Here is a 13162-nt window from a genome sequence, read left to right on the forward strand (position 1 = left end):
TCTAGTGCAGCACTCAGAGCTGACTTCTACCTAAGTAAGGAATTTCAGAATAGCAGTAGGAGTTTATCTTATAATTAGAAGAGGGGTCTCTTCATCACTTTAGACTCTATTTACTATCATGGAAATTAAATGCTGGGGGCCTGGTTACTTAATGACATTACTTAATTACGTATCTTTAAATGTAAAACCAATATTGCCACCTAGTGGCAATCAGTCTAACTCTCTGGAGTTGGAAATAACAGACTAAAATTAAGTATCAACAATACTAAAACTAAATAGAAGCAAAGTGCTAGAAACTAAACAAATGGAGCTATTTCTAAGCTTTAAGAGCTAAGAAAATACATCAGTGGAAATAATTTCTAACATCATATCTGGCATTCCACAAGATGCCCTGGGGACACAAGCAAAGCAGAGGCAGGTCCAACCTTACTGTTGCTTTTAGCACAGGACAGATACGTACCAGGACAAGGGGCAGCACGAGGGGACCTGAGCAGAACGCCAGTCTGCAAAAGCGTGTACAGGTGGACATGCCCACCACTACTGACAACCTGCTCAAACAAAAACAATGTGACAGCTGTGTTTTTTAACAAAGGAAGCTTAAAAGCATAATTAAGTAAAATAAGCCAGTCCCAGAAGGACAAGGACTCTAAGGCCCCACTCATCTAAGACAACCAAAGCAGTCACAGACAGCCGAAGTCAAACAGCAGTTGCCAGGGGCTATAGGAAATGGGAGCAGGGAGTTATTTAGGGCTTCAGAGTTTCAGATTTGTAGAATGAAACATTCTGGTGATGTGTCACCAATATGCATATACTACTGAGCTGGGCACTTAAGATATTTATTTTCAAGCCAGGTGTGGTGGTGTACACCTTTAATCCCAGCATTTGGGAGGCAGAGGCAGGCAGATCTTTGTGAGTTCGAGGCCAGCCTGGTCTATATAGCAAGTTCCTAAATAAATAAATAAATTTATTTTCTACGTCCCTTTTAGTCACAGCTGAAAATCAAAATTAAAATAATGATGACAGTGACAGGAGCTAGCTACAACAAAGCATCCAGACAAGAGGCTTGCTGAAGGGGTTGCATGACTAGACCCCCAAAAAGGGCCTCATCAGGTGGGCAGTTTGGGCTTCCTCACAGGTCTCTCTGGAATAGTGCAGGACTGGTCATTGTTGGAAAGGCTGTTACCAGGACTCCGAGTGTCACACATAGCCCTTCTCTCTGCACCTCTCTGGCCAATCTTCAGTCCCCAGAGATGCCATCCTTACTCCTAGCCCTGGCCACCAGTCTCACCAGGGCCCACTGCTCACCCCAAAGGCAATATCTTCAAGCTCTCTGCCATGACCCAGGACCTGTTGGTACTCAGATCCAATGTTTTCTACACAAAATTTTCACCTGAGCCTCAAACAATCAGCATCTAGCCTCTGACATGGCTACCTTAGGTGTGACTTATGGGAGTAAGCTACACTCGGCACACCATCCTCAGGCTCACCTGGGGACACCACCTCACCCAAGTCTTAGCTCCTCCTTCTCCCTGCTCCTCCTTTCACCCACATCCAAATTCCATTGTTCTGGTGTCACCTCCAGCCACCCTCTGGTGGCATCTGCCTGTGGGGAGAGCCCAACTGCAGTTGGTACCCACCTGAGAAAACCTCCTCAGACTAACCCTGAGGGCCTCAGAGTTGGGTCCCTGCTCCAGTCTTGGCTCTCTTAACATCATCCTCTTCAGCCAATAGGGGTGATAAATGCAAATCAGATCAGATCCTCTGGGAAAGCTCTCTCCCCTTAGCAGTGAGCTTCCACTAGAGGACACATTTAATTGTAGCAACGGCTGGGGATCATGCCTCAATGCAATTCCAGGGGCCAGAGATGCTAAACATCAAAGAGATAATCCTCAGATGTTCCATCAAGGCCTGGTTTCCTGGGACACATGGCTCCTCTGTGACCATGTCCCCACCACCCTGGCAGGATGGCTGGCCCCCACCTGACACCCTCCCAGGATATACCATGCTTCTGCCTGTCATCTGGTTGTCATCACCTGCTGTCCTCTCAACCTTGGACACCCTCTCCTTCCCCCTGTCCTGGTCCTACCTGGTACCTCATAGGCAGGACTCAGCTCTCAGAAATCCTTCCTTCAGAGCCATCAGCTCCCCGCTCACCCCACCCATCACAGCAGGGGCCCCATTTGGTATGTCCTACCACTGTTGCTTTCAAATTGTCTCCTAAGGGACCTGTTACCTCTCCCGGACTGTCTTCTCAATCTTTGTATCCCATGTACTTACTCACAATAATTCTGTAAATATGCAATGAATGAACAAAAGAATGAATGAAGCTCATAGATAAATTCTTCTACTGACTAGGTGAGTCCTTGATTTGCAAACAAAATCTTGACTTTTTGGCAGGGGAAATGGCTCACTCAGCAAAATGTTTCCTGTTCAAACATGGGAACCTGAGTTAGATCCCCAGAACTCATGTTAAAAAAGCTAGAACTGATGGTGCACACTTATAACCTCAGCACTGGGGAGGGCAGACAATTGAGATCCTCAGGGCTTACTGCCCTGCCAGCCTATCCTAATCAGCAAGTTCCAGGCCAGTGAGAGAGCCTGTCTCAAAAAACAAAAGTTGATTACCTGAGGTTGGCTTCTGGCCTCCATTCATACACATACACACACACACACACACACACACACACACACACACACCATACCAGTTTGTCCCTAAGATCCAGCCTACCACCTTCCTTTTAGTGACATAAACATACCAGTTTGTCCCTAAGATCCAGCCTACCACCTTCCTTTTAGTGACATAACATATATAATTTTAATGTCATATTCTTAGAAGGAAGCTGCTTGCTCTCCACACACTGAAATGCAAGTTGAATATCATCTTCAGCCACACAGATGAGATCAAGTGACAGGACAGAGAAACCTGTAGCAGAGCTGCCTACGTCCAGCCTACCCACCAACTCTATGGTTTTATAAAGGGAAGTACATCTTCCCTTTAAGTCCTTAGGTCAATGTTACATTGTCTGTGTTAAAGTAGTCAAGGGAACTTTTTGATTCTCTTCCATACTGTCTCTCAAAGACTCGTTAATCATGAGATCATATTTTCCTACCAACTTATATGTGAATTTTCCCCTTTTCTCTAAACTGTAGTTTCAATGAGAGAAGTAAGTGTTTGTTATACTTAGAAGGAGAGGAGTCAGATATTATCAACTTTAAAATTAACAAAAAGGGGGTGAAGAGATGGCTCAACAGTTAAGAACACTGACTATTATTGCAGAAGACCCAGGTTTGAATCCCAGCACCCACATGACAGCTAACAACTGTCCATAACTCAAGTTCCAGGGAATCCTTTTCTGTTCTCCCTGGGCACATGGGCAAACTTACATACATGCAGGCTTAACACTCATAAATTTTTCAAATTAACAAGAGAAAATCAATTTTAAGAATTTATCTTAGGTAATTTTTAATTTGTTGAATATCTTAGATTCAATTTAACTGCATATGTCAAATATCTACTATGACTAAAGTACTCTCAACAAAGCCAAAGAAGTATCTGCCTTCAGAGAACTTGTGATTGAATACAGTTGAATACAGTGTGTGTGTGTGTGTGTGTGTGTGTGTGTGTGTGTCCACAGGTGTCCATGCTGCACATAGAGAAATGAAAAGAAACTCCTATACAATAGAAAGGAAAGCAACTGTGATGGACCAGGGCTCAGTTCCCAGCTAACACGGCAGCTAACAACCATCTGTAACTAAAGTTCCAGGTGATCCAACACCCCCTTCTGACTTCCATGGGCACTGGACAACATGGGTGTACTTACATATAAGCAGGCAATAAACTCATACACATAAAAAATAATAATAAATAAAATCTTTTTAAAAAAGAAAAGAATATTCTGAGAGAAGAGAATGAATTCCAGGAATTCAGTTCAATTGACAGTCACAAAAGACGCAGGGTAATCACACAAGCACTGTTTGGTTCTGAGCAATCAAAAACTAACAAAATCTGTAGATGAGAAAGATAAGTAAGTACCAAGTAATAACAGAAAGTGAGAAGAATACACTAGGTGTGTACTGATACAGAAGTGGGACCAAGGAAGGAGTGACAACAACTGTGGATCAGCCAGGCCTGTGTGCACAGGTCTTGGAAGGCAACTCTGCTAACCACTATCCACCAATGTAGGTTAGGGGAGAGTATGTGCACGTGAGTGTAGTTGCCTGTGAAGGCCATAAGGGAGTATCAGATCCCCCTGGAACTGGAGTTAGGTGGTTGGTGAGCTGCCCAACATGGATGCTGTGAATCAAACTTCAGTCCTCTAAAAGAGCAGTATGTACTTTTAACCACTGAACCAGCTCTCCAGTCCCTGTAATCACAGCACTTAGAAAGGCGAGGCAGAAGGATCAGGATTTCAGATTATCCTCTGCTAGATAGTGAGGTCCAGGCCAGTCGGGGACATATTAGACTTTGTCTTAAAATTAAAAGGGTGACAGAAAGGCTTCATTGTGATGGGCGGAGAGACTGGATAAGAGACAAGGTCACATGTGTAAAGCCACTGAGGCACAGGAAAGTGATCATGAAACAGGGAGCTTGATATTACTGGGCAATAAAGTTCAGGCAGGTGAGTGGTGGGAGAAACGCAGATCCAAAGGCAGGAATGCCACTTTCAAAGTTCTGGAGGGGATGGGGAGATAGCCGAAGGGAAAGTGCTTGTCTTACAAGCACGAGGACCTGAGTCCTAGCCCCAGAACCCCAAAAAAAAAACAGGTGAGGCTGGGGAGATTGTTCAGTGGAAAAAAGTGCTTGCCATTCAAGCATGAGGATCTGATTTCAAATCCCTAGAACCCACATAAATGGTGGGCACATCAAAATGCTGGGAAGGAGTGTGGACACGGGCAGATTCTGAGGCTTGCTAGCCAGCCCGTCTAGCCAACCTGAGCTTACTTTGCTAAGTTCCAGGCTAATGAGAAAGAATGATGGATGGCTTACCTGAGAACTACACAAAGGCTGTCCTCTAGCCTACACATACATGCACATACACACAAACATGCACACACACACACACACACACACACACACACACACACACAATTCTGTGGAACCGTCTAAGCCAAAGAGAAGAAACATTGGAGGTTTCTACTGTTCTGTGGGATCTACTCCCTCTCCTGGGAGTTGCTGGGGTGGAGTTCAGTGGGAGAGCATCAGCCTAGCACACAAAAGGCTAATGCTCTAGTCCCAGAACCAAAACAAAACAACTGGAAACACCAAGAGGCACACGTTCTCCATTCCTGAACACAACTGTCAAGTTCTGCTTATGTGGGAGCCTCAAACCAACCTCCCCCCAGTCTAGAATCAGTCTTAAGCATCCACTGATGTCACACCTGTCTCCTATCCTTTGCAAAGTCCCCAAAGAAGCAGGCACATCCAATACTAAGCAATACCCTTTCAAGCCTCCTTTTCCCTAAAGGGACTAAAAGAAAGAACGTGTTATCATCCTAGTGCTTCCTAGGTTTCCAGAGGCCTCATCCTTATTGTGAGCCAAGTCATAGAAGCACTGCCCTGCTCCAGAGTGCCATGGAAACTGCCAGATGCTGTGGAGATTTGTGTACACACACACACAAAAAAAAAAAAAAAAAAAAAAAAAAAAAAAAAGAAAGAAAGAAAGAGAGACAAAGACAGAGACAGAGAGGGGACATCAAGACGGGAAAGAACAGAAGAGTGGGAATAAACAAACAGTAAACAAAATATGGAGTAAAGTCAATCAACTGGACTTGGTTGGCAAAGGGTGTCACCATCCACATTAACAGCAAGAACCACTAGCACAGTTTAAATCAGGATGATGCATCATCTAAACTCATGAAGCCACCTCTATAAGATGGAAGGTATTTCTGGAAGCAGAGCACAGGCAGGTATACAAGGGAAAGTGTGCTCTTGATTCCACGTAAGTGATGCCTGTGTTCTGAGGTCATCATTGACGGAGGTCACCTGATAGAGCAGCATGTAGTTCATGCTTGCCTGGACCCAAGTGAGAGATTATTCAGGTCCCTGGTGTGCCCTTCTCTCTAATCAGCTAGCACTAGCACTCCACTAGCACCTCTAGAGGACCACATGGAAATAAGCAAAATGTAAACTGGTAACAGACAAGCAAGCACTCTGTCTTGAAGGCCAAGGCAACCTGGTACAGAGGATTTGGAGGAAGTTTTTTTCTTTCTGAGCTTCTTACAGAAGAAAGCTCCTGCGAAGTGTACTGTGGTGGCACACACCTCTGATCCGACCCCTTAGAAGGCATAGCTCTAGGAATTCAAGGCCAGCCAGGCCTACATAACAAGTTCCAGGCACCCACAGTCTCAGTTTCCCAAGGCCAACAATGGCTTGAAAATAATACATGGGAAATATCATAAATAATTTGTAGTTTCAGAACTGTATGCCTCAGAGTAGCATGGTGAAATCTTGTGCTGTCTCTCCCTGTCCTACCAGGACATTAATCATTCCTTTGTCCAGCGTATCCTTGCAGTTTATGCCACTCAGACACCAGTCACTTAATAGCCAGGTATGGGATTACATTGCAGAGCCGCAGTGCTTGCATTCATATAACCCTCACTTCATTTAATGATGGTCCCAAAGCATCACAGTGATGGGCGAACAATTACATTATAATATACTGTTGTAATCATTCTATTCTTAAATACTGCTAATCTCTTACTGTGTCTAATTTATAAATTAATTTTACCTTAGGTACTTAGGTATGTGTGCATAGGGAAAATATGGCATACAGAATTCAGTTCTATCTGTGGCTTCAGGAGCCCACTGAGAGGCTTGAACCACATTCTCTGCAAATAAAGGAAATGACCTACAAAAAAGTAGATCATCCCTCATTTCAAACCACCAGCATTATTCAAAGAGACTTGAGATTCAGTTCACATTTATTTTAAATGTCATTAAAATGTACCTATATGCGTAGATTTTTCTCTCCATAATCCTTCTGGGATATTATATTATAAATCAAATCAAAAGTTCAATTAATGACATTCAATTAAAAAAAACAGATTAAGAGACTCATAGAGAAAGCACTGCACTAAGATTAATGAAAATGTTATTTCAACATGAAAATTGCCTTAGAACTTGTTACCAAAAGTTTGAGCATTAACTATCTCTGCTATTTTAAGCTCTTCCTTTTAAAAAAGTTATTTCTTCCACTCATTTTTCTTAGACTTTATGATAAAGCCATAATAAACAGTCTTATACAATTATACAATTCCCTTAAATTAAATATATATATAATAACTTAGAATATGATACTTTGAACATCAAAAATTAATCAGACTAGGGCTGGAGATATGGCTCAGTAGTCAAGAGCACTGGCTGCTCTTACAAAGAACCCAGGTTTGGTTCCCAGTATCCACATGGCTGTAACTCCAATTCCAGAGGATCTGATCATCTCTTCTGGCCTCTCTTCTGGTACATTTATATACATGTAGGCAAAACACTCATATACATAAAATATAAATAAAATAAAAATTAATCAGAGTTTTTCAGAAATAGTCAATATTAAATAAGTAAAACAAGTCAGAAGAGTTAGTCTTACCTAAATAAAATTCATTTTCTAAAGATTCAGTGTCTTGGAAAACATATATACATACTATATATACATATATCAAGAAATACAGAATTAACAACAGATAGCCCAGGCTGTCACTACATACCTGTGTCAGATTCTCAGCCTGCTTTAAGATGTTTCCTTTCAAGTGCTCTGCTCTCTTGGCATGAAAAGAATTACTTTGACTCTGGATGACAAATACGACTTCTTTTAAGTCTAAAACAAACAAACAAAAAGTTCTCAGGTATGTTTTTAAACAACAATGAAATAAACTTGAACATAAGTATGAAAGAAAGTTATAGGCAAGCCTTCAGGCAATAAACTCTTAAGGAGAAAATTCTATTTATATGTAACTCAAGAGACAAAAATTTTTCTACTTTGAAACTGATTTCCAAAACTTCCCTCCTAGAAGTGACAAGTAAATAAGCTGACTGTCCTAGACCACACTGCAACTGGGCTTCTGCATCTGTGAAAATAAACCTGCTGCACCAGCCTATAACCTTCCTTTTTTAGTATCAATAATTATTTTAAGTAACAATGATCAAAATATAAGACAAGACTCAGCAGATAAAACAATGCTCAAATACAACTGGCCTACAAAAAAATTTTTTTTCCCTTTCCCTTGCCTTTTTTTTTTTTTACAATTTTATTGACCTTTTATAATTTCATATAACAGTTCTTTTTTAATTTTATTTATTATTTTTGTTTTATGTGTATGTGTGTATCTCCTGCATGTATGTAAGTGCACCTGTGTCGTGAAATGCCCAAGGAGGACAGAAGAGGCCATCAAATCCCCTGAAATTGAGTTAAAGACAGTTGTTAGTTGTCATGTCGGTGATGAGATTCAAACCCAGGTCTTCTACAAGAACAACCAGTGTTCTTAACCACTGAGCCATCCCTCCAGCTCCATACAACAGTTCTTAATCAAATTTAGATTCCCTCCCCCATCCATGCCTCACCACACCAAACCTCATATAGTCAACCATACATGTTAAGTCCAATTCATTCAGGCATTTGTACCCAAATGCCCTTTAGTGTAAATGCATCCACTGGAATCTAATCAGTCTAGTAATCATATGCTCCCTCATCCAGCAGCAATCAGTCTGGAAGTAGTTCTCAGTCTAGTGCCAGCCTACCACCCCAGTAACCTTCTAACGATCACCAAACAACCCTACATTGTGCCATGGGGTGTGTCTGAGAAAAATGCATTTGTTGAATATCTAACCCTCAGAACCTCAGAACATATTTCTATTTCTACTTGGCATTAGATCAGAAATAATTAAGTTTAAATGAGGTCATTCTGTAGGAAGGTCCTAATACAATATGACTAGTGTCCTTAAAATGGGGGGAAAATGGACACACAGACACACAGAGGAAAGACAATATGGAAATACAGGGAGAGGATGGCCATCTGCAGGGCAACAAGAGAGGACTAGAGCAGTTTCTCCTTCACAGCCCTCAGGGCAACCAACCTTGCACGCACCTTCATCTTGATGTTAGCCTCCAAAGCTGTGAGATAATAAGCTTCTGATGACCAAACCACTTTGTTGTGTGATCTGTGTTAATCATCTATTATTGAAACAAAATACCTAAGATAACCAATTTTTAAAATTATTTTGTTATTTTTATTTCATGTGCATGAGTGTATTGCCTCCATGTATGTAAGTGTACCCATGGTGTACAATGCCAACAGAGGTCAGAAGAGGGTGTTGGATCCCCTGGAACTGGAGTTATGGACAATTGTTAGCTGCCATGTGGGTGCTGGGAACCAAACCCAAGTCCTCTGCAAGAGCAGCCAGTGCTCTAAACACTGAGCCATCTCTCCAGTCTGAGACAACCAATCTATATAATGGAAAAGTTTCTGGTTGCCCACGTTTTGGAGGTTCTAGTCCATGGTTACTTGGCCTGGTCATTTTTAAGACTGCAGCACAGTGCATTATGGCAGGAAAGGTGGTAGAGGATGGCCCTTTTGGTTTGAATTTGAAATGGCCCCTATAGCCTCATATTTTGAAAACTTAGTCCCAGCTGATACTGCTATTTGGGGAGACTGTGGAACCTTTGAGGTTGGGCCTACCGGCAGAAGTAGTTCATTAAAGGTGAGTCTTTGAAGGTTATTCCTAATTCCTGGTTCCTGCCTCACTTTCTGCTTCCTGGTTCACTCTGATGTGAGGAGATTCCATTGCACATTCCCACCACCACGAACTCCACCAGGCCTTCCCCACCTGACTAAAACCCTCTGAAACCATGAGCCTAAGTAAACCCTTCCTCCCTTGTGTCTGTCAGTACTGTGGTCATGGTGACTCAAAAGGAACTAATCTGAGGCCCATGCACCTCACTGAAACCAAGAAACAAAGAAAGGTAGGAAGAGCCAGGAATCCAATATTCCCTTCAAGGCCATGTCCCCAATCAACTGACCTTCTCATTAGGCCCTGCCTCTTCAAGGTTCCATTTCCCAAAGGTGCTGTTGACTGGTGACCAAGCCTCTAATATGTAGGCAGGCCTTGGGAGAACTTCATATCCAAACTATAGCAGCCCTAGCAAATTAATATGCTATTTCGAGAATGTTCTGGGTGGCTGTGATGGTTTGAATTAAAGTGTCCCCCATAGGCTCCAAGTATTTGAACATTTTGTCCCCAGAAGATGATGCTCATGGGAGGTCTTAGAAGGTGTGGCTATCCTGGAGGAAGCATGTCACTGGGGGTGGGCTTAGAGAGTTCTTAAGCCTTGCCAGATCTCCAATTGTTCTCTTGCTTTCTGTGCCTGCTTGATGATGTGAGAGCTCAGCTTCTGATGCTCCTGCTCCAGCCACCTCCAGCCACCATGCGTCCCTGCCTTGATGGACTATAACTCCCCAGGAACTGTAAGCTCAAATAAACTCTTCCTCTATAAATTCCTTGGGTCAGTGTTTCTATCACAGCAACAGAAAAGTGACTAATACAGTGGCCTTTTACAGTGATCCTTAATAGTGACTCCATATGTCCTATGAGTTCACAAGGATCTACAAATATGCAGTTCAGTAATCTCTACCTTACTTCACAATGCACTGAGCCACAATAAGGTGTTATTGCTAGAAAACCAGCTAGAGCAATCCCACAGCCAGAAGCTGGCTGGAAGTGCTATACAGAAGACCAGCTACACGGCGCATTAGCACAGGGACCTGCCTCAACGCAGCCAGCCTTTTATAACAGCAAGCAAGGGGAGCAAGCCTCTGACTAGCTGGGGAAGAAGACCCCCCCAAAGGTTTTTCCAAAGTGGCAGTTGATCCAGTCATATATCAGAGAAGCACATTAGACCTCCTCAGGCTCTAAACTTGTAATAAAACAAACGGAGCCAGAGTGGCAGCACAGGGTATGGACAGAAAGTGAATGTCACTTGTGGCTTCCAGCCAGGTTTATAGCAGATCAATATGGGGAACCTCCTTCCACCACAGGCCTCTCTCTTTAACACAAGCTCAAGGACACTAATTTGATTTTAATTGTATTCTATTATGCTTTATTTTTAATTCCATTTGGTTCTATAGCTCCATTCATTTATTCACTCACTCAAATATTCATACAACAGATAGCTCCTCAGTGAGCCATCTAGATCCTAAAAATAATCTGAAATCCTCTTTGGTTAAAACTCAATAAAAAATTTAAAAGGAAATGCTGAACAACCTAGTGAACATGACCTAATTCCTTTTCTTTCGGTGTTTATATAAATAGGAGCATTCCACGTACAGTCTTCTATCCTGAGCTGGCTCTATACATTGAACACAGGAAGGCTTAAAGGGCTGTCTTTTGTTTCAGTCACACTGTTATATTTGATCTACACCTGAAACATTAAACTGGCATGTCAAAAGAGGAGTTATAAAGAATTCTTTTTGTTGAAAATGGAATAAACAAGCTTAGGGGATTTTTTTTCATTTTTAATAAAATTGAAGATGTACATTCCCAATGACCCAGCAATTCCAGTCCTATTAATCAACCTTAGACACATTCCTGTATGTACATGGGTATGTAATAAACTCACAGGAGTGCTCCCAGGGGGAAAAAATGAAAACAACCTAACTATCCACCACATATAAATCAGAATATTATACAGCAATGAGAATTAACTAGCATGAATTAATGAGCTACAAGTAAACAACAGCTAGAGCTATTTGTATAAATCCTAGATGAATCCCAGACACAATGTTGGAATAATATCAAGTTGCAAAACAGCTGTATAAATCAGTAACACACAAATATAAGCACAAGTATATATAAAGTAGATACATACTACATACATATGAATATATATGTCACACAGAAGTATAAAAGATTATTTAAGAATGACAAATACCATAGAGCCCAGAAAGATGGCTCAATGGCTAAGAGCACTAGTTTCTCTTGCAGAGGACCTGAGTTCAGTGCACCCACCTAGCAGGTAACAACTCCCCCTAACTCCAGTTTCAGGAGATCCGATGCCCTCTTCTGACCTCCAAGAGCATTGCATCACACACACACACACACACACACACACACACATACATATATATGTATATGTATATGAAAAAAATGAGTGGGACCATAGCATACAAAAATTATCAAGGGAAAAATGGGGACACTTTAAATGGGAAGGGCAGAGAGTGGGGACAAGATAGAGAGAGAAAAGAGGAGACACAAATAGTGCCTACTAGCTAGAATGAAAAACCAGAGGGAATCATATTAGTCTAAAAATCTACTGAAAATTACGCATACAATATCCCTACATGGGTCCGTGAGTATAGCCAAAGTCTACATAACAAGAAACAGTGCCAGACAAGAGAAACCTTCCTTGAGTTGTTGGCCAAGAGACTCCCAAAATTACACGGGCCATTGCCACAGTCCTTGATTGCCTCCTAGATCTTGATAGACTGTTGCTGAAGACAGGACATACTTTGAACACAGGATTTGGAACAATGGAGCTGGAACTGACCTGGAAGCCACCTTCCCTGAAGACTAGCTTTCATAGCTTTGGAGAGGAGTAAGCAAGCTAGTAAGGGAGAATATCAATCGATGGTCCAACCCTAGCTTCAAGGCCTAAAAACCCCATCAATGACCAGTACAGCAAACATTTTTATCTTAGGGGTAATCAACAGCTACCTAATTGGACTTAAAGCCCATGGGAGGAAACTCATGTCTGGTACTGTAAACCCAGCCAAATACACATAGCAGAAGAGGTCATAGATCTTAGAGAAAACCCAAAGGTTCTCATAACCCTAGGCAAATGTAATTTCCTACTATGTGCAAAATATGGATCCTTAAATTTACAGGCAAGTAACCCAGTCACTACCCATCAAAGTAGCTTCTTTTTCAATAGACAGAGATTATTACAGAGAGAATTACAACACTGGTCACACACAGGATTCTCTGTGAACTGTCCAAGCATAAGTGACACATCTAGGATGCAACCTCTACACCTAAGACTCACGGAACATAGAACAAGGGATGAAGAGAACACTAATGCATCTTTCGGTTCTCATCAATGAAACTCCCTCATGCAACAGAGAAACACAAAAGGCCACAAATGGCCAAAACACAGAAAATAAGAGTTGGCAGAATGTG

General features: G+C 41.9%; 1 protein-coding gene across 1 annotated transcript in view; it reads right to left on the bottom strand.

The window, feature by feature from the left end:
• The window catches only part of B3glct (beta 3-glucosyltransferase), a gene marked incomplete in the record, with an annotated part of 128668 nt that overhangs the window by 86954 nt on the left and 28552 nt on the right, over positions 1 to 13162 (bottom strand). The window contains 1 exon segment of the mRNA XM_017796090.2: positions 7702 to 7811. Within this exon segment, the coding sequence (XP_017651579.2) occupies positions 7702 to 7811 (110 nt within the window).

This window comes from Nannospalax galili, unplaced genomic scaffold, assembly GCF_000622305.1.
Source record: "Nannospalax galili isolate Female #2095 unplaced genomic scaffold, S.galili_v1.0 scaffold768, whole genome shotgun sequence".
Classification (NCBI taxonomy): Eukaryota; Metazoa; Chordata; class Mammalia; order Rodentia; family Spalacidae; genus Nannospalax; species Nannospalax galili.